General features: G+C 39.8%; 1 protein-coding gene across 1 annotated transcript in view; it reads left to right on the top strand.

The window, feature by feature from the left end:
• Positions 1-150: 150 nt before the first annotated feature.
• The window catches only part of ANXA7 (annexin A7), a 42,671-nt gene continuing 15,861 nt past the window's right edge, over positions 151-26,960 (top strand). Inside the window, exons 1-8 of the mRNA XM_090278204.1 lie at positions 151-212; positions 9,910-9,964; positions 14,468-14,672; positions 15,115-15,225; positions 15,803-15,867; positions 16,275-16,340; positions 25,913-26,015; positions 26,228-26,322. Of these exons, the coding sequence (XP_090134330.1) occupies positions 9,911-9,964; positions 14,468-14,672; positions 15,115-15,225; positions 15,803-15,867; positions 16,275-16,340; positions 25,913-26,015; positions 26,228-26,322 (699 nt within the window). The 5' untranslated portion in view covers positions 151-212; position 9,910. The remainder of the gene's footprint in view (positions 213-9,909; positions 9,965-14,467; positions 14,673-15,114; positions 15,226-15,802; positions 15,868-16,274; positions 16,341-25,912; positions 26,016-26,227; positions 26,323-26,960) is intronic.

The raw sequence follows: 26,960 nt of genomic DNA, 5'->3' as shown, positions 1-26,960 counted from the left end.
GCGGGGCGGGGAGGAAGAGAAGGAGCTGGGGTCCTGGGGCCACCGCCCCCTGCCGGGCACGTCCCCACTTCTGCCCCAGGGGCGTTCCCGGCTGCGGCGGTGATCCTAACGGGCTCGCGCGGCGGCCCCGGCGCCCCGCCCTCTCCGGGCCCGCCCCGGGCTCCATCTTGCTGCCGACTGGGTTGGTCTGTGACGCTGTTCCCTGGTGTCAGGTGAGGAACGGTGCCCCCCTGTCCTTGCCACCCCTCATCCCTCTCGGTCTCCTCGGCCCGGCCCGCTCTGAGGCCCGCCCTCTGGGAGATGCCGGGGCTCCGCGTGTAACCCCGCGCTAGAGGACGGTGCAGGGGTCTGTGGGCCTCGCGGGTGGCGGGTGACTCGATGTGCGCGTCTCCGGACCCCCGCTGCCCGGTGGGGGTGCTTTGGGGTGGGATAGGCGAGGAGGCCGGAAGTCCTGTTCTCCAGTTGTCTGGCGCTCGACTATCCGGAGATCAGAGGGAGGAGTGACGCCCCGCGCGCGGGCGGGTGGACCACTGGTGGAGGGACTGGGGCCAGGAGACGGCCCAGCTGAATTGACCTCAAGGAAGGCAGAGTGGGGAAACCAATGAGCAGCTCCAAAACAGGAGTCTGCTGGTGACTAGACTTTCCCGTGACACAGCAAATTTAGGGAAACTTCGGAAATTTGTATTGCGCTTAGGAAACCCTAGGACACAATGCGTAAGCCTAAAGTTGTACACTGGTTCAGGTTTATAATTATTGAAAGTGTGTAAGGAAATACCATTCCAGGTATGATTCCTATTCTCTGAGCAGGAGCAGTATCAGCAGCAAACGGGTGCTGTTCTCAACCCGACCCGTGCGAACACTTCCCGGATAGAGGGAAATGGCCGATGTCCACCATAAAGTGACAAATGGGAAGAGGTCATCCAACTACCTTTCACCTACCTAGGTTTGCCAGCTGATAGGGAGCTGATCTGGTAAAGTAATCTGTCCTAATTAGATAATGAGTGTAATGGGTTATCTCAGGCTGGGAAGGAGTTTCAAGACTGGATAGGCAGGTGGAAGAGTTCATTTTGACCACTGCAAATTTAAGCCTCTTTTCATTTCTCTCAGGTGGTGGCTGCCTACCCTATCCAGGCAGGAGCTACCCACGCCCCCAGTTCTTTATCCAAGGGTCCTTGCTGACTGATTTAAATGGTCCTTCCCAATCAAGAGGCAAGTTTTGGAAAATTGTATCTGCTGTTGGCCATCATAATTCACCCTTCCTGTTTCCTATTTGTTCCTATTTATTTCATAAATTTGCAACAGCTGCCTCTTGTGTTCCTGGGCTTCATGCCATCTGTGAGACTCCCATAGTGAGACCCACCCCTTTTAGTAGCTGACTCACTGGGTGGAGATAGTTTGGAGAACCAGGAATTATTTTCTAGCCTTTTAAAAGTAATTGTTGAGGGAGAATGTTAAAAAGAAAAGCTCTGGTTCACCAGTATGGTGTTGTTATGCCTTGTGCAAAATTGTGTAATATGTTGATTCACCCTAGGGTTTGTTTAAGCTTTTTACAAAAGCCTTTAAAATCTACCTTTTGAATATAATACATGCCCAATTCCAAAAGGGTTAAAGGTACATGGAAAAGTAAGTCTCCTCCTCCTTCCCGAGGCAGCTACTGTTTTTCTACTTCCTTGACAAGACTTTAGGAGTATTGTTTATGTAGTCAAGCAAATAAATGTATTTTTTCCACATACAGTTGCAAATTACCTGTGCATTTTTCCACCTTGTTTTTACTTCCCATCTAATATGACTTAGAGATGATTTTATATATAAGTAAAAAAAAAAAGCCGCTCATTTTTAATCATTTCACAACACTTCATTATATGACTATTCATAATCTATTTTTAAAATTATATTTTATTGGTTATGCTATTACTGTTGTCTCAATTTTCCCCCCTTTGCCTGCCTCCACTCAGCACCTCCCACTTCCTCAGGCAATCCCCACACCATTGTTCATGTCTGTGCTATAAGTTCTTTGGCTACTCCATTTCACAAAATGTACTTTACATCCCCATGGCTATTCTGTAACTACCAGTTGGTACTTCTTAATCCCCTCACCTCTTCACTCATTCCCCCATGCTATCCTCCCATCAGGCAACCATCAAAACGCTCTCTGTATCCATGATTCTGTCTCTGTTGTTCTTGTTTGCTTAGTTTGTTTTTTAGATTCAATTGTTGATATGTATTTATTGACATTTTATTGTTCATAGTTTTGACCTTTTTCTTAAATAAGCCCCTTTAACATTTCATATAACAATGGTTGGTAGTGATGAACTCCTTTAGTTTTGTCTGGGAAGCTCTTTATCTGCCCTTCAGTTTTATCTAAATGATATCTTTGCTGGGTAGAGCAATCTTGGCTGTAGGTCCCTGCTTTTCATGACTTTGAATATTTGTTGCCAGTCCTTTTTAGCCTGCAAAGTTTCTTTTGAGAAATCAGCTGACAATCTTATGGGAACTCCCTTGTAGGTAACTAACTGCTTTTCTCTTGCTATTTTTAAGATTCTTTCTTTATCTTTAACCTTTGGCATTTTAATAATTATGTGTCTTGGAGTAGGCCTCTTTGCATCCATCTTGTTTGGGACTGTATGTGCTTCCTGGAATTGTATGTCTGTTTCCTTCACCAAATCAGGGAAGCTTCTTTCATTATTATTATTTTTTTTTTAAAGTTTTATTTTTATTTATTTTTAGAGCGAGGGGAAGGGAGGGAGAAGGAGGAAGAGAAACAACAGTGTGTGGGTGCTTCTTGCACGCCCCCAACTGGGGACCTGGCCCACAACCCAGGCATGTGCCCTGACTGGGAATTGAACCAGCCACCCTTCAGTTTGCAGGCTGGCACTCAATTCACTGAGCCACACCAGCTAGGGCTCTTTCATTATTTTTTCAAATAGATTTCCAATTTCTTGCTCTTTCTCTTCTCCTTCTAGCACCCTTATGATGTAAATGTTGGACCTCTTAAAGTTGTCCCAGAGGCTTTTTTTTTCTTCTTCTAATTGGTTGTTTTTTGCTTCCTTATGTTCCAAATCATTGATTTTATTCTCAGCTTCAGCCACTCTACTTTGTTTCTGACTGGGTCTTTTTTATGCTGTTGAAGTCCTCACTAAGTTCCTTAAGCATCCTTATAACCAGTGTTTTTAACTCTACATCTGATAGATTGCTTATATCCATTTCATTTAGTTCTTTTTTCTGGAGTTTTGATTTATTCTTTGATTTGGGCCGTGTTTCTTTGTCTCCTCATTCTGACAGCCCCCTGTGTTTGTTTCTATGTATTAGGTAGAGCTGCTTTGACTCCATACCTTGGTAGTGTGGCCTAATGTAGTAGGTGTCCTGTAGGGTACAGTGGCACAGCCTCCCTTATCTCCCAAGCGGAATACTCAAGGTGTGCCCTTCATGTGTAATGAGTACACCCTCCTCTTGTAGTTGAGCCTTTGTTGCTGTTGGCAGGTGAATGGGAGGGATTTACCCAGGCCAGTCAGCTGCAAGGACTGGCTGTGACCACTGTGATTACCAACCACTGTCCTCCGTGGAGGATCAGCTGGCAGGGGCAGGGTGGTGGTCCTCTGAAGTGGTCTGTAGCTCTCTACTGGATGTGCTGGCCATGGGGTTTCCCAGGTGGTGCAGCCAAGGTCAGCCTCAACCTATGTTTTGTCCCGGGCCACCCTGCCTGAGTTATAAAGCAGTCTGCAAATGGCTGCTACTTGTGCTGGGCTTGGAGGTTCCCAGGTGAAGCCAAGCTGTGAACCTAGGCTGGATGCTGCTAGTGCTGGGCCTGGGGCTACTTAAGAAGAGGTATGGAGGCTGTGGGCTCACTGAGGCTGCTGTTACTTGTGAAGTTGTGAAGCATGAGCCAAGACCAGTCATTCTTTTGGAAAAGCCACTGTTAACACTCTGGGTGGGCCCGTAAGTTGGGTGGGATGTAGCCTCAGGGGATCTCCATGGTGAGACAAACAGTGTTAGCCAGGTTGCTGGAGTCTCAGATATGATACCTACCTGCTGGTTCTATGTCTCTGTGGGGGGAGGATTCAGAAAAGGGGAAATGGCATCTGCACACCTTTCTGTCTGGAAGAAAGTTGTCCCCCAGTTCTCGCCTTGATGCCAGACACTTCAGTTCCTCCCTCTATACCACTGGTGCCTTTTTAAGCTGCTACCCTGGTGCTGGAGCTCAGAGGAAGTGAGTCTGAGTAAGTTGATGTGTGGGTTCTTTAAGAGGAACTGCTTGGGACTCCAGTAGATTCTTCCATCAACTCAATCCCTGCTGGTTTTTGCAGCCAGAAATTATAGGGACTTATCTTCCTGTGCCTGGTATGGGGCTGGGACTCCTTGTTCCCGAGATATCCCTCCTGAATTTTTATCCACCAGCTGTGGGTGAGGGACTGTTCTGTGTCAGCATCCCTCCTACCAGTCTGGATGGATATGGTTTCTTTAATTTTGTAGTTTTCAGGCTTCTATTCAACTCAATTTGTGACGGTTCTAAGTGATGGTTGTTGTATATTTTAGTTGTATTTTTGATGTGGTTGTGCGAAGAGGCAAGCTGTGTTTACCTACCTTCCATTTTGACTGGAAGTCCCCATAATCTATTTAAACTGTCTCTTATTGATGGACTTTTAGATTAACTTTTTTTCTGTTACAATAGTGTTGTAATCATTAGCCTTATATATACATATATTGTATTTATGCAAGTATTTCTATAATGGAATTTGAGGCAGGCCGCCCTCAATGCCCTCGGCTCGGTGGAAACTCACTGACCAGCAGTCGTCTTGGGATCGCAGATGAGAGACAATAAATAACCCAAACACCATATTTTGTCTGGGAGGAGGAAAGGTGGCTGATCTCTCTAGGGAAGAAGAGCCCCAATCAAGCCTTCCAAGCTCCTTTTATTGAGGAAGGTATCCAGGGGATACAGAATCAGGATACACAAATCATCAGTCAATTTCAAATGCTTGAATTACTGTTAACAATCACTGATTATCAATAAAAATTTAAGAAACACAGTGAACATTCTCAGTTATGATCTGTTAAACAATCTGGCTCTATGGGGACGTCAGGTACAAAGCTTTATACACCTTCCAGGTATTTGATGTTATACAGGGTCTATTGTTAACTTAAGAGATGAGAAAAACAGAGCAAGCTTCAAAGCAGAATATGCATTCTTTAAATCCAATTCCCACAGGAACCCCCTGAATGGGCTGTCAGGTCATGTCCATCTCCAGCCTTCCCGGTCTCCTAGTCGAGACTTATAGGCCAGCCGGTGGGGCCTAGCTTGCAGCCGAGCTACAATTCCTGAAACCAAGCCACTCAGGGCAGTCTCCTACAGGAATTGTGTTCTATTTCTTTATATAGTTATATTCTTCAAATGTACCCAAACTCACTTTTTAAAAATTGCATTATGTTTTCTCATGTATAGGTAGTCTTTATTTTCATCCTGTTTTGAAACTCTTTTTTGACGTAACTCCTCTAGGCCCTGAAAGATAAGATTTCATAAATGTAGAAGTAGGACTTTTGTCACTGGAACAATTCCTGAGATTTAGAAATTTAAGTTCCTCATGTAGTCTTTGGTACCGTAACTACTTGTTGCCTTTAAAATTATTATTCATGTCTTTCATGAATTATTTTCAGACATTTTTTTCCCTTTTTTTTCTTGCCCCTGATGTCTTTGGTCCATTTGACTGATCTTATACCAACCAGGCTTAAGGAAGAAGAACAAGAAATCATTTTAGTTTGTTCCTGCTCCTATAGCCAAGACTTTGGATACCAATAACTATTTTAGAACTGGTGGGAACAATTTCCATAATTTATTATTATCTTTTTATTAGTTTATAACTTTGATTCAATATATGCCCATTCATTCTCAATTCAGCAAGTGTTTAGTTTCTATCCTGTGCTTATGTCATAAGGGACAGTATAGTAACTGAAATTTATTAGCTCATTTTCCTATTATGTATACTCAAAAGGCAGGATACTTTCCCCTCATTTTTCTACCAGCTCCTAGGGACAGTTTGTATTATGTAATGGGTTTTCATAAATGTTGAGGGGGTCTTGATATAAAAATAATACAAATCATTTATAGCCATACTGGGGAGAAGAGCCAAAACACATGTTGAAAAATTAGCCAATTAGATGGTGGATCCAGAGATGCCAGAATACTCTAGGTCAAAATATATGATTTACAGACTAGTAACTTTAGTGTCATCTGGAAGCTTAGAAATGCAGTCTTTAGGCTTCATCTCAAAACTACTGATTCAGAGTCTGCATTTGAACAAGATCCCCCAAGTGATTCCCATATATATTAAAAGTTTAAGAAATACTGTTTTATCTGGTACTTTGTTCAAGGAAGAGAGAGAAGATTTGCGCTGGATGAGTGAGAAGTGAGTGAATTCAGGCTTGAGGGTCAGGTTAATGTAAACAGCAGCTTAAGCAAAGATGTATTGAGAATGGTTCAAGTGGTAGAGATTTCACATTGGGAATTAGGTGTTTGTAAGCATTTTTAATTGTTTTTAGGAATTATGTTGTCAGCAATAATATAGATATTTATTTCTATTAGTTTCCTATGGCTGCTATAACTAAATTACCATAAACTTGATGGCCTAAAACAATAGAAGTTTACTTTTTCTCAGTTCTGGAGGCCAGATTCCAAAATCTATATCACGGGGCTGAAATCAGGGTGTTGGCCGGGCTGCCATCTGCCAGGAGGCTCTAGGTGAGAATCTGTACCTTGCTCTTCCAGTTTCTGGTGGCTGCCAGCCTTCTCCAGTGGCTGCCTTCATGGCCATGTTGCGTTCTCTTCTATTAAATCTTCCTCTGCCCATTTATAAAGATACATGTGACTGCATTTAGGGCCTACCTGGATAATCTAGGATAATCTTCCCAGCTCAAAGTTCTTAGTCATATTGTTTTTGCAAGATAAAAGTAGCATTTACAGTAGAAGTGATCAGGGCTCCTTAGAGAGTATACTGATTCCAAGTGAGAGACAAGAAAAGTACAAAATGACTCTGGAATATCTTGTCATATAAAATGTCAGGGAAAGTATCCAAGATGATTGAGATTGTCTTAAATGACTCTTTGGGCAATATAAAAAGACTCCCCTTGGCCCAAAATGGGAGAAATTGAGCGTTAATAATAATAATAATGGTAGTGGGTTGAAATATGTTTAAATCACTGAATTAATATTGATACTTCAAAAAAGTTTACTAGTCATCTTGTATGATATGGAACTAATTTCAAAAACTGATAAACGAAGAGAAAAAAATCAAACATATCTTTCGTACATAGATTATACTTCAGAAAAATATAGTTATTATGGGGGAATTTCTTGAGAAGTATTCCAGGTAATAAATGAAGAAAGAAAGATAAAATTAGACCTAGGTTGATCATCAACCACAAAAAAGAGAGACAGCCGATCATTATGTGTTTCCTGATGTAGGTACTGTACACAAAATACCTGTTGAGTATTCTTGCTAACAAAAGTAACCTGACTCTCATGAAGCTTTTAGATCTGACTACTAACAGGAAATAACTATTAAAGGATATTATGGAGACTGAGCAAAATCCAGACAGTGGTAGATTTCAGGAGAAAACTGCCTTTGGCAAATAAAGTGCGAGGAAAAAAATAAGAGAGGGGAAGCTTATAGACTAAAAGAGAAATAAGAGACACATGAATAAACTTTTAAGGTTCGATATTGGTAAATGCCTATAGTTTAAAGAGTTCTTGTATTTAAAAAAAAAAATTTTTTTAGAGAGGGGAAGGGAGGGAGAAAGGGAGAGAAACATCGATGTGAGAAAGAAACATGGATCTGTTGCCTCTCATGACCACCCTGACTGGATACTGAACCTGCAACTCAGGCATGTGCCCTCAAACCTGTGACCTTTCACTTTGAGGGATGATGCCCAATCAACTAAGTCATACTGGTCAGGGCAAGATTCCTTGTCATTTCACACATAATATATTGAAGTCCTTATGAGTAAAAGGTTGTGATATCTGGGGATTTGCTTTAAGATAACCAAGAGAAGCATAGTCCTTGGGGTACAAATGAAAGAGGATTAACCATGACTTAATAATTATTGAAACTGAACATTAAGGTTACAGGGACATTTTATATTAGGTGGAACCACAATAAATTATTTTGTATGTTAAGAACAGATGAATTTCAGTAATGCTGTGAAGTTCAACCTAATACTGTTCTCTCTACTTTTACATATTTGAAATTTTCTATAATAAACAAAGTACCAAATTAAAAAAAAATATTTAAAAGACAATTCAAAAATTTAACACTGACATATTGATGATGTTACATTTTTAAAACAGCCCTGTTAATTAAAAAATTATATTTTTATTTATTTTATTTATTTTTAATAATTTATTTGTTTATTTTATTTTTAGAGAGAGGGGAAAGGAGAAAGAGAGGGAGAGAAACATCACTGTGTGGTTGCCTGTCACTCGCACCCCCAACTGGGGACCTGACGTGCAACCTAGCCATGTGCCCTGACTGGGAATCGAACCAGTGACACTTGGTTTGCAGGCCGACGCTCAATCTACTAAGCCATAGCAGCCAGGACCAAAAAGTTATATTTTTAGAGATATATAATGAACTATGTGTAAAGGAATAGAATGTCTAGGGTTTGCTTCAAAACAGTCCAATGGACTGGTGGGGAATGAGAGAATATTGAAAAAATAAGATTGGCCATGAATTGGTAATTATTGCGGCTGGGTTAGAGTCTGTGGGGTTTCTTATGTTGTCGCTACATTTAAATAAGTTTGAAATTTTTCAAAATCACTAGTTTATAAACATAAAGCCAGGGTTTATCCAGGTATGTATGATTATAGAATGTTAACTCTATTTATTTATTTATTTATTTTTAGAGAAGGGGTAGAGAGAGAGGGAAACATCCATGTGTGAGAGAAACATAGATCAGTTGCCTCTCACATGCCCTTAACTAGGGACCTGGCCCGCAACCCAGGCATGTGCCCTGACTGGGAATCAGACCGGCAGCCTTTTGGTTCACAGGCTGGCACTCAATCCATTAAACCACGCCAGCCAGGACCAGAATGTTAACTCTTAATCACTATACCATTTTTTTCTGTAATGTGGTTATATTACTACATGAGAGGATTTCTGTGGCACATGGAAAGTATTTTAACATTTATAAATTAATTTTTTTTTTTTTTTATAAATTAATTTTAATGTTACCTTCTTTTTGTGATAAGAAAACTATTTCATGTTTTCCATTTATGGAAGTGATACAAAGCAACTTTAAAAACAGCATTAGACCTGGCTGCTGTGACTCAGTGGATTGAGTGTCGGCCTGCAAACCAAGTGTTGCTGGTTTGATTCCCAGTCAGGGCACATGACTAGGTTGCACGTCAGGTCCCCAGTTGGGGGCGTGTGAGAGGCAACCACACAGTGATGTTTCTCTCCCTCTCTTTCTCCTTTCCCTTCTCTCTAAAAGAAAGAAAGAAAGAAAGAAAAATTAAAAAAAAAAAAAGGTAAATGAACATTTACTACGTGCTAAGTACCGTTCTTAGAACTTACAAGCATTAACTTAAAATAAAAATAAAAATAAAAACAACATTAAGTGAAAAATAGGCTTAAAGAAAAATATTCCATAAAGAAATAGTACTGGTAGTATTCAGATATGACAGAAATTGTATGGATATGAAGTTGGAGCATTTACTAGTCTCCACTGACTCCATTGGTACCAATGATGAAATGAAGAAACATTTTATCAACTTTGCTTTTACCCCTAATATCCACATTTGAATGTCAGCCAGACTCTTTTGAAAGAAGGTGTATTTTGTGTAAGACCCCTTGACAACATATATCTTCAAAGGCCTTAATCCTTATAAGAAATTACAGAGGACATTTTTTATTGTTACAGAATGTCATACCCTGGCTATCCCCCCACGGGCTACCCACCTTTCACTGGATATCCTGTAAGTATTGCCACTTATTACACTAAAATAGCTTAGGTCTTTGGAACAGGTGTTGTATAGGACTAGCCCATGACGGATCTTACAGATATGCTAGAGCAGGGGTCTGATATGGCCATGCCGGTAGGCAGACCCAATCTCACTAGATACCCCATTTCTTCAAGTACTAAAGCAAAACAGCTGGATTTTATGTGAAATTGCCCCCAATTTTTTTTTTAAATAATTTATTTATTTGTTTGTTTTTATTTTTAGAGAGAGGAGAAAGGAGAGAGGGAGAGAAAGATCACTGTGTGGTTGCCTCTCACTTGTGCCCCCAACTGGGGACCTGATGTGCAACCTAGTTATGTGCCCTGACTGGGAATTGAACCAGCGACACTTGGTTCGCAGGCCGACGCTCAGTCCACTGAGCCACAGCAGCCAGGGGGTGCCCCAATTCTTTTAATAGCAAAATTATTTTTTTTAATGTTAAATGCTGTATGAGTCAATACAATGTCTGTGAGCTAAATTCGTCCCCATGAGTCATGGCTTTTAACTTTGCATTAAGAAGTTTAAAATAGCTTTTTCGCAACGGGTTTGCTGCCAGAACACAAGTGTCACGAAAACCACCACCACTAAATCAAAGCCAAAATGGGAAAGGAAAAGACTCACATCAACATTGTGGTCATTGGACACGTAGATTCCAGCAAGTCTGCCACTACTGGCCATGTGATCTACAAATGTGGTGGGATCGACAAAAGAACCATCGAAAAATTTGAGAACGAGGCCACTGAGATGGGCAAGGGCTCCTTCAAGTATGCCTGGGTCTTGGATAAACTTTAAAGCTGAACGTGAGCGTGGTATCACCATTGATACCTCCCTGTGGAAATTTGAGACCAGCAAATATTATGTGACCATCATTGATGCCCCAGGACACAGAGACTTTATCAAAAACATGATTACAGGCACATCTCAGGCTAACTGTGCTGTCCTGATTGTTGCTGCTGGTGTTGGTGAATTTGAAGCAGGTATCTCCAAGAATGGGCAGAACCATGAGCATGCCCTTCTGGCTTACACACTGGGTGTGAAACAGCTAATTGTTGGTGTTAACAAAATGGATTCCACTGAGCCACCCTACAGCCAGAAGAGATACGAGGAAATTGTTAAAGAAGTCTGCACCTACATTAAGAAAATTGGCTACAACCCTGACAGAGTAGCATTTGTGCCAATTTCTGGTTGGAATGGCGACAACATGCTGGAGACAAGTGCTAACGTGCCATGGTTCAAGGGATGGAAAGTCACCTGTAAAGATGGCAACGCCAGTGGAACCACACTGCTGGAAGCTCTGGATTGCATCCTGCCACCAACTTGTCCAACTGACAAGTGTCTGCGTGCCCCTCCAGGATGTCTATAAAATTGGTGGTATTGGTACTGTCCCTATGGGTCGAGTGGAGACTGGTGTTCTCAAACCCGGCATGGTGGTCACCTTTGCTCCAGTCAGCGTTACAACTGAAGTGAAGTCTGTTGAAATGCACCATGAAGCTTTGAGTGAAGCTCTTCCTGGGGACAATGTGGGCTTCAGTGTCAAGAACGTGTCTGTCAAAGATATTCATTGTGGCAATGTGGCTGGTGACAGCAAAAATGACCCACCAATGGAAGCAGCTGGATTCACAGCTCAGGTGATTATCTTGAACCATCCAGGTCAAATCAGTGCTGGATATGCTCCTGTTTTGGATTGTCACACAGCCCATATTGCTTGCAAATTTTCTGAGCTGAAGGAGAAGATTGATCGTCGTTCTGGGAAAAAGCTGGAACATGGCCCAAAGTTTTTGAAATCTGGTGATGCTGCCATTGTTGATATGGTTCCTGGCAAGCCCATGTGTGTTGAGAGCTTCTCTGACTATCCTCCTCTGGGCTGCTTTGCTGTTCGTGACATGAGACAGACAGTTGCTGTCGGTGTCATCAAAGCAGTGGACAAGAAGGCAGCTGCAGCTGGCAGTCACTTAAGTCTTCCCAGAAAGCTCATAAGGCTAAATGAATATTATCCCGAACACTTGCCACCCTAGTCTTAATCAGTGGTGGAAGAATGGTCTCAGAACTGTTTGTCTCAATTGGCCATTTAAGTTTAATAGTAAAGGACTGGTTAATGATTACAGTGCCTCATAAAATCTTCAGAAGGAAAGGAGAATTTTGTGGACCATTTGGTTTTTGTGTGTGTGTGTCGCAGTTATTAGTTTTTAAAATCAGTACTTTATTTTTTTAAAATTATTTATTTGTTTGTTTGTTCGTTTATTCATTTTTAGAGCGAGGGGAAAGGAGAAAGAGAGGGAGAGAAACATCACTGTGTGGTTGCCTCCCACTTGCGCCCCCAACTGGGGACCTGACGTGCAACCTAGTCATGTGCCCTGACTGGGAATTGAACCAGCGACACTTGGCTCACAGGCCTACGTTCAATCCACTGAGCCACAGCAGCCAGGGCTAAAATTAGTACTTTTTAATGGAAACAACTTGACCAAAATCTGTCACAGAATTTTTGAGACCCATTAAAACAAAGTTTAATGAGAAACCTGTGTGTTCTTTTGGTCAACACTGTAACTTTTATATTACTTAGGTTAAAAGACTTAAGAGTAGCCCATAATGTGTTTCTGGTGTTAGCATTTTTTTTTCTGGGTGGGGACTTTTTCATTTTGTCCTTAGGGGAGAAATCTATGTACATAGTGAGAGCTGTTGGAGGGGCTCCGGTGCAACACTAAATAGGTTAGGACAAATAAGCAAAGTAACTGTCTACGTGTAAGCTAGTTTATAAAGGCCAAATTCTGTTATGTTAAAGTCCACGTGTTACATATAAAAGAATTGTAGTTAACATCAATATTGAGTACGTTTATGTCTGATTTTAGTTTTCATCTTTACTGAAATGTGAATTCATGTTTACAAATGCTGAGGTAGTTTAAAGAACCTAAAATGAGGCTTAAATAGTATTGAGTACTGACTGTCTTGCTACAGTTAATTGTATCTAGATTCTAGGAAAAATAAATGATGCTGGAAGTTGAAAAAAAAAAGGTTTAAAATAATTAAGGACTTGACTCAAAGATAACAAATTGCAGTGGATTAGAGGGCCCTTGATTTGTAGTTTGAGACTTTTGGTATTTGGAGTACATTTTATAAATGTGCTATCAAGTTCTGCCTGTTGAAGTCTATACCATGAAGACTAAACTTACAGCTGAAGCATGAGTAAGAATCATGCACTTCAGTTTTATACTCATAAGTATGTAGGGCTTCTTTCTGACTGAGAGAATAGAAAGAGGGGCCTACAGATTAATAATAATGTGTGTACCTCTATGTAAAGTGAATAAATAGCTGGATTTTATCACAGGAGAGATGAGAATTATGAATATGTTCCCAGGTTCCTATGTACTAAACTGGACTCTGATGATCATTTCAGTCAGTGCAGGCTAATTGCTGGAACAGACAACTCAAACATCCAAATGACTTAACGTAATAACAACTCATTGCTTCCTTACTTCAGTCTCCTGGAAGTCAGTGAGGATGAGGCTTACGGGCGGGGAGAAGGCTTTTGTTCCATGTAGTCTTTCAGGTTCCCAGGCTCCTTCCAGGTATTGGCTCTACCATCCTCTAGCACCTTGGAGTCCTCCACTGGATCCTCTGCTTCCAGCTGGCAGAGGAAGGAAAAGAGAGAGTAGAGGATTGGGTAGGAGGCTTTTAGGGGCTAGGCTGGAAATGGTGTATGTTATTCTGTCCATGTTCATTCACTGCTATTAATTCATATGGTCCTACTTAACCGCAAGGGAGTCTGGGAAGTGTAGTTTAGCTTTGTGGCCAGGAGAGGAAGTTTAGTAAACTTGTAACAATCTTTGCTGCAATTAGACATTGTCTGGTCCAAATTGATGTCCAAAATTTCACACCTCCTGTGTGACTCAGGTCACTTTTTTAAAAAATTTATTTTAGAGAGAAATATTGATTTGTTGTTCCATTAATGTATGCATTCATTGGCTGCTTCTTGTATGTGCCCTGACTGGAGATCGAACCCACAACTTTGACTTATCGGGACGATGCTCTAACTAGCTGAGCTACCTGAACAGGGCCATTTTTTTTTCTGTTGTGCAACAGGTCCAGGTGTGTTGTAGGGACACTCGGAATTCCTCACTTTAGGGTACAGGGGTGGATCTTTCTCATATTTCTAGGTGCTAGGAAATTGAAGGAACTATGAGTTTTGTTAGTCGTTCCTGAAGGTTTGGAAAGAGCCTGGTTCTTACTCCCAAATAGAGAAATAGACCCCTGACTACAGTAGAATTAAATTTAATTGAGTTCTGACAGACAAGTGTCCTGAAAATATATAGTATATTAATAAACTAGTATAAGATACCAAGACTTCTAATGGCACTTTTACTATGTAAGAAAAGAACAAGCTAGACCTTAATAGTTGTTTCTGTGTGTTCCCTTTTTTTTTTTTTAGATGTGTCATATTTCTCTATGATTGCATTCATTTGCAAATATTTTCTGTTTTTTCAGCCTGTGGGTCAGGAGTCATCTTTTCCCCCTCCTGGTCAGTATCCTTATCCTAGTGGCTTTCCTACAATGGGAGGAGGTGCCTACCCAGCAGCACCAAGTAGCGGCTACCCAGGAGCTGGAGGCTACCCTGCTGCGGGTGGTTATCCAGCCCCTGGAGGCTACCCTGGTGCCCCACAGCCAGGAGGAGCTCCAGCCTATCCTGGAGGTGAGTTATGGGTCGAGGAATTTGTGATGATTTGGGGTTGCTACAGTGCTTTCCCCTTCTGTCCTTTATCCTCTTCATTCCTATTTGTTTTGTATGAGGTCAGAATAGCTCTTAGCCTGTTTTCTACCTTAGACAGCAAGAACGTAGCTGGCAAGATAGAGGGATAAACATTCTCAGGGGGCCTGAAAGCTGGGAGCAAGCTCAACAATTCTGTAAGAAATCTTATGGTAATAAAAAAAACAACAACATATAACAGTTTGATTATTTGTAAACTTAAGACGTGAGTAAGGCATTTTAGTTAGCGTGCTTGTGACCTTTAGGGTAGCTTTGTCCAAAGGGGAAAAAAAACAGCATTTTTGTAGTGTAAGGCAAATGAATGAAGTAAACATTTTAAATTTAATCATGAGAACTGTCATTAGAGTTTATTTATTCTTTGCTTTAGTTCCTCCAGGCCAAGGGTTTGGAGCCCCACCAGGTGGAGCAGGCTTCTCTGGCTACCCACAGCCGCCCTCACAGTCTTACGGAGGTGGCCCAGGACAGGTCCCACTACCTGGTATGTACCAGCTGTCCCGAGAAAACAACAGCATGATGTTTTGAATTTTTCAGTTGCCATTGAGAGAACTTTATGTTTGGGATAGTTGTCAACAAATGTTTATGCAGAGTACCTCTATGAATAGTTTTAAATACATGGTTTCATGAACTGTATTAATTTGATGAGAAGTTTAATCAGTAAGATTGAAATAAGGACCCACTTTTTCAATTTATGAAAAAAAAAAAAAAAAAAATCCCAAAGGCAAAAAGCACGGCCTTCAGGAACTTATCTGTTCACTCCTGCCACCAATGAAACCCCCAGAACTGTGTTCTGACATCCTATTCAGATGAAATCAGAGTTTAACTTGGCTCAAGTGTTTAAAAAAAAGTTATTTGTTAGGATATTATGTAGGACATGGAATATTTTTAATGTTCTTACAATGACCAAAGTTTGTTTTAGATTTTGTAAATTACTCTAAAAAAGTATCCTAGAGAATAACATAATGTGAATGCTCTCGTATATTTTCATGTTAACAATAGCCAGTTTTGAAAAACTAAGTCATATAAGACCTGTTTGCTATATGTTTTTAAACATGTAGGTGGCTTTCCCGGAGGACAAATGCCTTCTCAGTATCCTGGAGGACAGACTCCTTTTCCTAGTCAGGTATTTTTGCTCCTACTTTTAAAATTTATTCTGGGTAACTGCATAATGCTCAAGAAGAGCACCACTCCTTTGCCACATGAGAGGTTTTCATGAAGCAGATGAGATGGTCTGTAACATCACTTAAGACTTTAAACTGCTTCTGATAGACTTCATTCTCTCTTTGGTTTATCTGCTTTAAGTAGTATCCTGGTGACTTTGATAAGACAAACATAGGTCCCTTCTCACAGGTGGTGATATTTAGAACTTTTTCATAGCGTTTCACTTGGGCTCTTAGCATGGGTTTTAGTTCTTTTTTTCTCTTCCCTCACTGTTACAAATATGATCTTGGGCAACTGGGTTATTGGTATTTCTGGCAGTGTGGTTTTGCTCTCCATTTTTACCTTTTTAACTTTTCACTCTTCTTTCAGATCAATACAGAGTCCTTTCCTTCCTATCCTGTTTCCTCTCCTGTTTCTTTGGATTATAGCAGTGAAGTGAGTAAGGTTTTCTAATGTTCACTAATTACTAGGTTCCCTACAGGTGTCTTTATTTGTTTCTGATTTCTTGTGTATTTGCCTTTCAGTACTTTCTGAGGGCTCAGCTGTATCTGTTTTATCTCTTATGTCCCTGTAGTCCTTGGCAGGGCTTTAAACATGGTAGCTAATTAATTGTCTGTTGAATTGATTTCTCAGTAGCTTCAGAAGGTCTCCTGTTTGTCAAATCTTTGCCCCATTTCTGTATAGCTCTTTGTTTTATTCATTAATTATTTTTAAAAATTCTTTATGTCCTATGCAAGTTACTAGGAATATAAGTGTTGTGGGCATTGTGGATGAAGTGAATAAATGCACGACTGTAAGAATCCTGTGGAGAAGAGGGGACAGAACTGGCCACTTTCTAGAGGAGAAAGCGCAGTTTGTCCCTGCCTTAACAGGCTTTTATTGATTCTTTAGGTGGATTACATCCAAGAAAGTTGTCAATCATTGTGCCAGTCATTGCCTTATATGATTATTACTTTTATATAACAGAGAAAAGAATGTTACACATGCATGGATGATAAGGATAACTTCTCTAGCCATATCCTGTTCTTAGAAATTGACCCAGAATAGGCCCTAAGAAACTGCTTCAAGGTTATACGCTGAACATCTGTTGTTCTCAGCCCAGGATGAAGGGGTCCTTTAGCAGAAAGCAAGCTTTTAACTATTATAGAAATGCAGGCCTGGTTCCTCATGGGAAAACTGGTGTGTGGAGTGGGTCCTGTGTGTCATGACGCTCCCAGTGGTTTCCCAATCTGGGGCTGAGCTACATTTGCCACCACCAAGCACCCCAGCTTCCCATACATAAGCAGTGTACTTTTATGCTTAACTTTATCTTAAGTTTTAAAATTTATTTTAATACTGTATATGTTCATAAAGATCTAGCATTTTCAAGTTTTTTTAAGGCTGGGGTAGGAGAGGGATTACAGTACTAGAAGAGAAATACCTTAGCATTTTCTGGCTTACTTTCCTGATTTGAGGAATTTGAGTTCCGGAGAGATTAAGAAACTTATCCAGGGCCACACAGCTAGTGAAAGACAAAGCTGAGTCTATATCTTAGGAGTTCTGACCCCTAGACCAATGGTCTCCATGTTACACAATGTTGCCTTGCTCATAGAGCAAAATGATGTTCCTACAAAACACATAGTAAATTGTTTTCAGTCCTTTTTTTATTGTTGAAGTTGTTAGTTATACTGTAAATCTGTAGTTATTTTAATTATTCCATTACCATTTAGCCCTCTTATACCTCTCTCCTTGCCACAGTCACCACTCTGTTGTCCATGTCCATGAGTCCTTTTCCCTTTTTGCTCAATCCCCCCCGCCCCCCGCCCCCATAGCTGTTACCCTGCTCTCAGTCTATGGATCTTTCTCTATTTTGCTTGTTACCTTAGTTTGTTCTTTAGATTCCACATATGAGTGAAATCATATGGTATTTGTCTTCCTCTGACTGGTTTATTTCAGTTAGCGTAATGTTCTCAAGGTCCATCCATGCTGTTGGCAAAGGGTAAAATTTTCTTCTTTTTTATGGCCAAGTAGTTTTCCATTCTGCAAATGTCCCATTGTTGTTCTATCCACTCATCTACTGATGGACACTCAGGCTGCTTCCATATCTTGGCAATTGTAAATAACGCTGCAATGAACATTATGTTCTTTTGAATTAGTGTTTCAAGTTTCTTCAGATAAATTCCCAGAAGTGGAATGGCTGGGTCATAAGGCAGTTCTATTTTTAATTTTTTGAGGCATCTCCATACCGCTTTCCACAGCGGCTGCACCAGTCTGCATTCCCAACAATGTACTAGGGTTCTCTTTTCTCCTCATCCTTGCCAGCATTTGTTTGTTGATTGATTGATGATAGCAATTCTGACAGATGTGAGATGATATCTCATTGTAGTTTTAATTTGCATTTCCCTGATGATAAGTGATGTTGAGCATCTTTTCATTTGTATATTGACCATCCGTATGCCCTCTTTGGAGAAGTGTCTTTCAGGTCCTTTGCCTGTTTTTAATTGGGTTGTTTGTTTTGTTGGTGTTGAGTTTTGTAAGTTCTTTATAAATTTTGGATGTTAATGCCTTATCAGATGTATTGGTGAACCCATTCCATGTGTTGTCTTTTTATTTTGTTGATGGTTTCCTTTGCTGTGCAAAAACTTTTTAGTTTGATGTAGTCCCCTTTGTTTATTTATTTGTTTGTTTCCCTTGCCTGTGGAGATGTAGCAGATAAAATATTGCTGTGAGCATTGTCCAAGATTTGTTTTTAATGTTACTCTTTTTTTAAGATTTTTAAAATTTATTTTTAGAGAGAGTGGAAGGGAGAGAGATAGAGAGGGAGAGAAACATCAATGTGTGCTGACCTTTCATGCACCCCCAACTGGGGACCTGGCCCACAACCCAGGCATGTGCCTTGATTGGGAATTGAACCAGCAGCCCTTTGGTTTGCAGGCTGAGATCCACCAAGCCACACTAGCCAGGGCTAATGTCTTAAGATTTTACTGCCTATGCTTTCTTCTAGGAATTTTATGATTTCAGTCCTAGTATTTAAGTCTTTAATCCATTTTGCATTTATTCTTGTGTGTGATGTAAGAAGGTGGTCTAGTTTCATTTTTCTGCATGTATCTGTACAAGTTTTTCAACACCATTTATTGAACAAACTATCTTTAGCCCATTGTATGTGCTTGTTTCCTCTGTCGAACATTAGTTGACTATAAAGTTTTATTTCTGGGCTGTCTATTCTGTCCCATTGATCTATATGTCTGTTTTTATGCCAGTACCATGCTGTTTTGATTACTATGACCTTATAGTATAGTTTGTTATTAGGCAGCATGATTCCTCCAACTTTGTTCTTTCTCAGGATTGCTGTTGCTCCGTGGGGCCTTTTGTGATTACATATAAATTTTTGAAATATTTGTTCTAGTTCTGTGAAATATGTCATTGGAATCTTGATAAGGATTGCATTGAATCTATAGATTGTGTCGGTTAGCACGGACATTTTAATGATGTTAATTCTTCCTATCCATGAACATGGTATGTGCTTCCACACATACCATGTGCTTCTTCAGTTTCTTTCTTCAGAATCTTATCATTTTTTGAGTTCAGGTCTTTTACCTCTTTGGTTAGATTTATTGCTAGGTAGTTTATTCTTTTTGAAGCAATTGTGAATGGGATTGTTTTCTTAATTTCCCTTTATGATAGTTCATTACTGACATATAAAAATGCACCTGATTTCTGGATATTAAATTTGTATTCTGCTACTTTGCTAAATTCATTAATCAGTTCTAGTAGGTTCTTGGTGGAATCTTTGGGGTTCTCTATGTACAGTATCATGTCATCTGCAAATGAAGACAGTTTTACTTCTTTTTTTCCAACTTAGATGCCTTTTATTTCTTCTCGTCTGATTTCTATGTCTAACACTTCCAGTACTATGTTGAATAAGAGAGGTGAAAGCAGATATCCCTGTTTTGTTCCTGAACTTAAGGGGAACACTTGTAGTTTTTGCCCATTGAGTGTGCTACTGGCAGTGGGTTTGTCATATATGGCCTTTATCATGTTTAGGTATGTTCCCTCTATTCCCATTTTTTAGAGAGTTTTCATTAGAAATGGGTACTGGATTTTATCAAATGCTTTCTCTGCCTCTATTGATATGATCATGTGGTTTTTATCCTTCATTTCGTTTATGTGGTGAATCACATTTATTGATTTGCAGATGTTGTACCAACCTTTCATTCTTGTTATAAATCCCACTTGATCGTGGTTCATAATCATTTTGCTGTATTTCTGTATTTGGTTTCTTAATATTTCATTGAGGATTTTAGCATCTATATTCATCAGCAATATTAGCCTATAATTTTCTTTCTTTCTCTCTCTTTTTTTAATTTGCTTTATTGATTATGCTGTTAGTTGTCCCAATTTCTTTTTCCTTTGTTCCCCTCTACCCAGTGACCACCCTCCCTCCAGTTGTCCCCCCATCTTAGTCCATGCCCATTGGTTGTGCATGTAGTTCTTCTCAACCTCTTCCTGTCTACTCCACTCCCTCCTACTATGCTTCTTAATTCCTGTACTATCTCCCTCCCTTTCATCCCTTCCCTCTCCCAGATGACCTCCCCCTAATATGTTCCCCATACCTATAATTCTTTTCCCACTCTCATTGCCTACTTAGTTTGCCTTTGTTTCAATTCCCTAGCTTCTGTTGTTGATTGTTGTGATACAGTTTTCATTTTAATGTTCATAGTTTTGATCCTCTTTCTCCTAAACAAGTCCCTTTAACATTTCGTTATGATAGTGGTTTGGATCTGATGAACTCCTTCAGTTTTACTTTGTCCTGGAAACACTTTCTCTGCCCTTCTATTCTGAATGACAGCTTCACTGGATAGAGTAATTGTGGTTTTAGTGTTTTGCTTGTCATTACTTTGAATATTTCTTGCCAGTCCCTTCTTGCCTGCAGAGTTTCTTTTGAGAAATCATCTGATAGTCTTATTCAGACCCCTTTGTATGTAGTTCTCCTCTCTCTTGCTGCTTTTAAGATTCTCTCTTTATCCTTAATTTTGACATTTTGATTATAACGTGTCTTGGTGGTTCTACCTGGGTCCAGTTTTTTTGGAATTCTGTGTGCTTCCCGGACCTATAAGTCTATTTCCTTCCCAAGTTAGGTAAGTTCTGCTTCATTACTTTTTCACATAATTTTTCAATTTCTAGTTCTTCTTCACTTTCTGGCAACCCTATGATTCGGATATTGGCCTGCTTATAATTGTCCCTTAGGTTTCTGAGTCTCTCCTCATTTTCCTCACTTTTTGTTTCCTCTTCTTGCACTGGTTGACTGTTTGTTCCTTCCCTATGTTCCGAATTGTTGATTTGATCCCTGGTTTTCTTTCCCTCACCATTTGTTTCGTATGTTTTTGTTCATTTCAGCAAGACTAGCCTTCATTCCTTCCCTGCCTTGTTTAAGATCTGCTGTTAGGTCTGTAAGCATTTTTATAACCAAAGCTCTGAACTGTGCCTCAGAAAGATTTCTTATCTGCTGATTGGTTAGATCAGATATTTGCTGGTTGGTCAGCTGTGTCACCGGGATCTCTATAATGATCTGTGCCATCCTGACAGTTTTTTTGTTTACCTTTGCTTCCTGGGCGGGGCTGTCACACCTCCTATGCTTTAGGGGGCGGAGCCCCATGCACTCTTCACTATCAGGCAACCCTTCTCACCATGCTGTGGCATTTTGTGTGGGGGCAGGGATCCAAGATGGATTCTTCCCATTTACTCTCCGCTGAAAGACTAGGAGCTTCTTCCTCTGTCCCCACCCCTTCCAGCCTTTACAGTCTGAGACAATGGGGATTTGTCTTCCCAGGCGTTGGAATTGCAAGCTGACAGGTCTGGTCTGCAGCTGGGGATGCTCCCCAGATGTTTCTCACCTCTTTTTAAATACGGGTGTTTGTGCTTACCGCCATCCCACCACCATTGCCATAGCTGCCGCCACCAGCACAGCTTGACCTCTCTGCCCCGACTTTGCCCCTCCTACCCGTCCGGACGAGCACCACTTCTTTATAACTTCATACGTTGGACTTCCATGTAGCTTTATTTTCTGAACCCTCTGGTTATTTCTGGTTTTGCGGTAGATGTATTCCTTCTTAGCTATCGAGGGAGACGGAGCGTGTCAGTGTAGGCCTCCATCTTGGCTGGAAGTCCAGGAATATTTGCTTAATGAGTAGGTTCAAGGATGAATCTCTTTCTTTATTTGGTTTTGGAATTAGGATAATTATGGCCTCCCAAAATTAACTTGGGAACCCTCCTTCCTCTTGAATTTTTTGAAATAGTTTGAGAAGGAGCAGTGTTAGTTCCTCTCAAAATGTTTGGTAAAATTCACCTATCAGGCCATTTGGCCCGAGGCTTTTGTTGGTTTGCCTTTTTTTTTTTTTTTCCTTCCTTGGGAAGTTGCGTCATGTAACCTCTTTTGATTGACCCAGTTCTAATTTTTGACAGTTTTTCAGCAGGGAGATTGGACTCAAATGGGTTTCAAAGGTTGTAACTTTTGGTGGCAGATAGTCTGGGCTTTGCTGTGCTGAGAAATCTCATTCTTAAGAGTTTTGACCTTAACAGCATGGACCCTGATTTAACTGAAGTTAGTATAGTGTCTGAAGGATGATAGTATTACTCTTCTTTTTTTTTTTTTTTTTAAGACTTTATTTATTTATTTTTAGAAAGAGGGGTAGGGAAGGAGAAGGAGCAGGAGAGAAACATTTATGTGCTAGAGAAACAGTCAGTTGCCTCTTGCATGTCCCCAACTGGGGACCCGGCCCACAACCCAGGCATGTGCCCTGACCGGGAATTGAACCAGCGACCTTTTGGTTCACAGGCCAGCACTCAGTCCATTGAGCCACACCAACCAGAGCAGGATGATAGTATTTTTGATGAAGATTCACTTCAAACTAGACTTTCAACGAAAAATAAACAAAACCAGTTTTTTCTACCGAGACAAAATAGAGTAGTTTTTGTTTGTTTGTTTTAGAAAGAATGGGATGACAGAAAATGAGAATCATCAAACAGTACTCGATGAGGGTTAGTTTCTCTTAACTGTCTAGTCCAGTATATTATATGCAAAGGCTTCTTCCCTACTTAGGATTTTAGTGACAGTGCTACAGTGAAAATTTATACTTTGATATTCCTACAAATAGAATAACTTTAGTTTTTCCTTAAAACCTCTATGCAAACGTGTTTTGTTAGTATTCTGCATACATTCTTGGCTTAAAAACTAGTGAAAGATGGGTCGATAAAGCCTGTTGGTAGAAGAAAATATTGGTGTAAGAGTGTAAGTTAGTGGGAGGAATTATTGACCATAAAAATATTTCTTGAATGAGGGTCTGGTCCGTTTTTTCTCACTTACTTTGCCCCTACAGGTGCTAGTATATTGCTGTATTCAGTGATATAAATCTAAATACAACTTCAGTTGCCTAAAAAGCAATTTAATCATTTTATAGTTTACAATGATGCTGATTGCATGTTTAAATGACATTTTAGAGATATTGGGTTAAATAAAATATATTATTAAAATTGAATTTTAAAAAATATGGCAAGATATCTTACTTTATTCCATCTCTTAAGCTCTGATTGATTATTTTAAGAAAGCTATTGAATTGTTTCCTAGCTTTGTATTTTTTATTTTTTTACTTTTAATTTTGAGGTAATTTCAGAATTACAAAAAAGTTGCAAAAAAATGTACGTAGAATTCCTGTATACCCTTTGCTCAGATTCTTCAAATATTAATTTCTTATGTAAACACAATACAATGACCAAAATCAGGAAATTACATTTATCTACTACTATTATCCAACCGGCAGACCTTATTCACACTTCACCAGTTGCCCCTATAATGCCCTTGTGTGGTTCAAGATCAAATCCAGGATGAAATATTGCATTTATTGTCATGTCTCTTAAGTTTCTTTTAATGTGAAACAATCTTTACTCTCTGTTGTTTATGACCTTGACACTTTCAAGTAGTACTGCCAGTTATTTTGTAGCTTATTTCTTTTATTTTTAGGTATAGTTTATTGATTATATTGTTACAGTAGTTCCAATTTTTTCCCCTTTGCTCCCCTCCGCCCAGCACCCCCCCTCCCTCAACAATCCCCCCACAAGTCCATGCCCATGGGTTGTATATACAAGCTCTCCTGTCTCACCCTTTCATATATTCTTCTTCTTTTTTAAAAAATAATTAATTATTAATTATTTTAACAATAAAAAATAACAATCCCTCCCTCTCAGACTTAAGACCCTTTATAATCTTATAAAGGCAATGGGCAAAGGTCTCGAGCTCCTCTAGCTGCTTCAAGCTGGGCATGGTCGTCGTCCTACCTACCCTTGGGTCAAGAATGTAGCTTATTTCTTAATTTGGGTTTGTCTGATATTTTCTCATGATTAAATCAAATTATGCCATTTGGACAGGAATGCCACAGAAATGATGTGTCCCCAGTGCACCATACCAGGAGGCACTTGCTATTGACTTATTCTGTTATTGGTGATAATTGCTTTTGATCAAACTTTTACCCACCATTTTAACATCCATTGATGATTCTTGCCTGAAACAATAATTACTGTGGTATTTGTCATGTAGTAATTAAAAAAAATATCCTCAGATATTTCGATTAAAAAAATATAGTCTTGCCCAGTCTAGAGTGGCTCAGTGGATTGAGTGCTGTCCTGCCAACCAAAAGGTCACTGGTTCAGTTCCTGGTCAGAGCACGTGCCTGGGTTGCAGGCTAGGTCCCAGTTGGGAGTGTGCCAGAGGCAACTGATCATTGTTTCTCTCACACATCCATGTTTCTCTCCCTTACTGTCTCTCTAAAAATAAATAAATAAAATCTTTATAAAAAAAAAAGTCTCTATTTTGCTTTCTGGTTTATTTCCTTGTAAAATCTATCAAGAGGAATCTCTAATCATCACTGTCATTTTGTGCCCTTTTTGTTGTTAGAAGTTTAAGCTACAGTGTCAAGGTTTATTAAAGCAAAAAGTGAAGGTCTGCTCTCGGATAATAAACATCTAGCCTGAGCACCAAAAAGAAAGAAAGAGAAAAAGAAAGTCCACTTTCGACGAGAGACAGAGAACTGGCAGGCTAGAGAACTGCTGCCTTTTATGCTTTTGTTAATATACAGTGTTTTATTTCATGTCTAATAATCAGGGCTCATAGGGGAAGTGAAGAGATAGTAACAAAATTATATTGCTTATTGAAAACCTCATTGGGCAACTCATGTTCTACTTTACTAAAGCCATTATATTATTGTCTTTAAATCAAACACCACCACTCATTTCACACTATCCTGGAATCATTGCTCTTTTCCCTCCTATTCTATCTACCAAGCAGGAATTTCCAAGTGGAATTTGCAGGTTCTGAATCTTCTTAAAGTGGGATTCAAGGACATTATATAGCCTCTGATTATTCTTGACCCTTGGTATCATCTTCCACTCTCCTTGCCTCAAGCACATCCTATATCCCAAGGAAGACCAAGGAATACTAACTGGGGTTCAAGGCCTACTAGGAAGATTTTGTGACGTAATTTCACAAGCTTAAGTAGTCTCCTAAAAGTTTGATGTCTGACTATATTGGCAGGCAGGAGATAGGTTTTTCATGACTGTTTCAGAATGAGCCCTGATAACAAAATGCTCATGTCCTTGTCCTAAAACCCAAATGCCGGCCTCTTTGCCTAAGAGTTTTGACTATGGAAGTCTTGAGTTTTCTTGTCAGCCAAGAATCCTGACTTGGATTTTTGTTTTTATTTTTTGAAATTTTATGAGTTTATGTGAGCCAAACGTAAGGACATAAGCCAGGAAGCAAGATTTCAAAAGCTCCTTGGATTTTTATTTTTAATTTGTATTTTTTTAAATTAAAAACAGTGAACATTTATTCATATTCTTTTTTTCCCCAGTGTTATTGAGATATAATTGACATATAACACTGTATTAGTTGAGGTGTACAGCATAATAATTTTGTATATGTATATACTATGAAATAATTGCCACAATAACTGATTTGGATTTCTGCCTCTTGTTCTCAGCCTGCCGCGATGACTCAGGGAACTCAGGGAACAATTCGGCCGGCTGCCAACTTCGATGCTATGAGAGATGCAGAAATTCTTCGTAAAGCAATGAAGGGTTTTGGTAAGGAAAATAGAACTTTGTCTGATTTATAATAAGCTTAAATGATTAAAATAAAAATAAACTTTATATCATAAACCAACTTTATTTGTTAGCCTGTGTGCACATACCTCAATTTAATATGACACCAGGTACCTTGTAAGCATCTAAGAGATGTTTTCAAGGAGCACCCAACACAGGCTTTATCCTTACTTAAACATGTGTGGTTCTTTCAGGGACAGATGAACAAGCAATTGTGGATGTCGTGGCCAACCGTTCCAACGATCAAAGACAAAAAATTAAAGCAGCATTTAAGACCATGTATGGAAAGGTATTTTTTTTCCTTGAGTGAGCATGAACAGTGGCCTGTAGACCTTGCATTCACATCAGGTTGGATACTGTTGTTTTATCAGTACTGATGGAACAAAATAGAGACAGTTACATTCCAGAGACCCCAGGAGTGGTGTATTCGTTACTTTTTCTCTTAAAACCCTTTCTAATTCTAGAGTAGTCCTTGATCTTGTAGTCATACTTTATACTATGTCTGGTGTGTGATAGGTGTTCAGTACAAAGTAAGTAGATTATGACCACCGTAATGATCAGTAGCTTGGTTCACAGCCTTCTCCTTACAGAGGGATTCAAGGACTTCTTAATAGCTCTGCTTATTCTTGGTCCTTGGCATCATCTTTCACTCCTCTCCCTCCCTGTAAACATACCCTGTGTTTATGATTATATGGAACTTCTTACCATTCTCTGCACACACCCTGATCTTTTGTACATCTGTGCTTGGTATATGTTGTTCTCTTGGCCTAGAACACCTTTCTTTCTTTTCTGCACAGCAAACAATTTCTGTAGGATTTGGCTTAGATTGACTATTCTGTGACGTTTCTCTCATTGCTCTGGGCAGAATTTAGCTGCTGCTTCTGCTGTGGTCCCATAGCACTTTGTAAAACCTCTATGATAACTAAT

Source organism: Furipterus horrens, unplaced genomic scaffold, assembly GCF_987537825.1.
Source record: "Furipterus horrens unplaced genomic scaffold, mFurHor1.1.pri manual_scaffold_5, whole genome shotgun sequence".
Taxonomy (NCBI): Eukaryota; Metazoa; Chordata; class Mammalia; order Chiroptera; family Furipteridae; genus Furipterus; species Furipterus horrens.
This window is presented reverse-complemented; position numbering and strand designations above follow the sequence as displayed.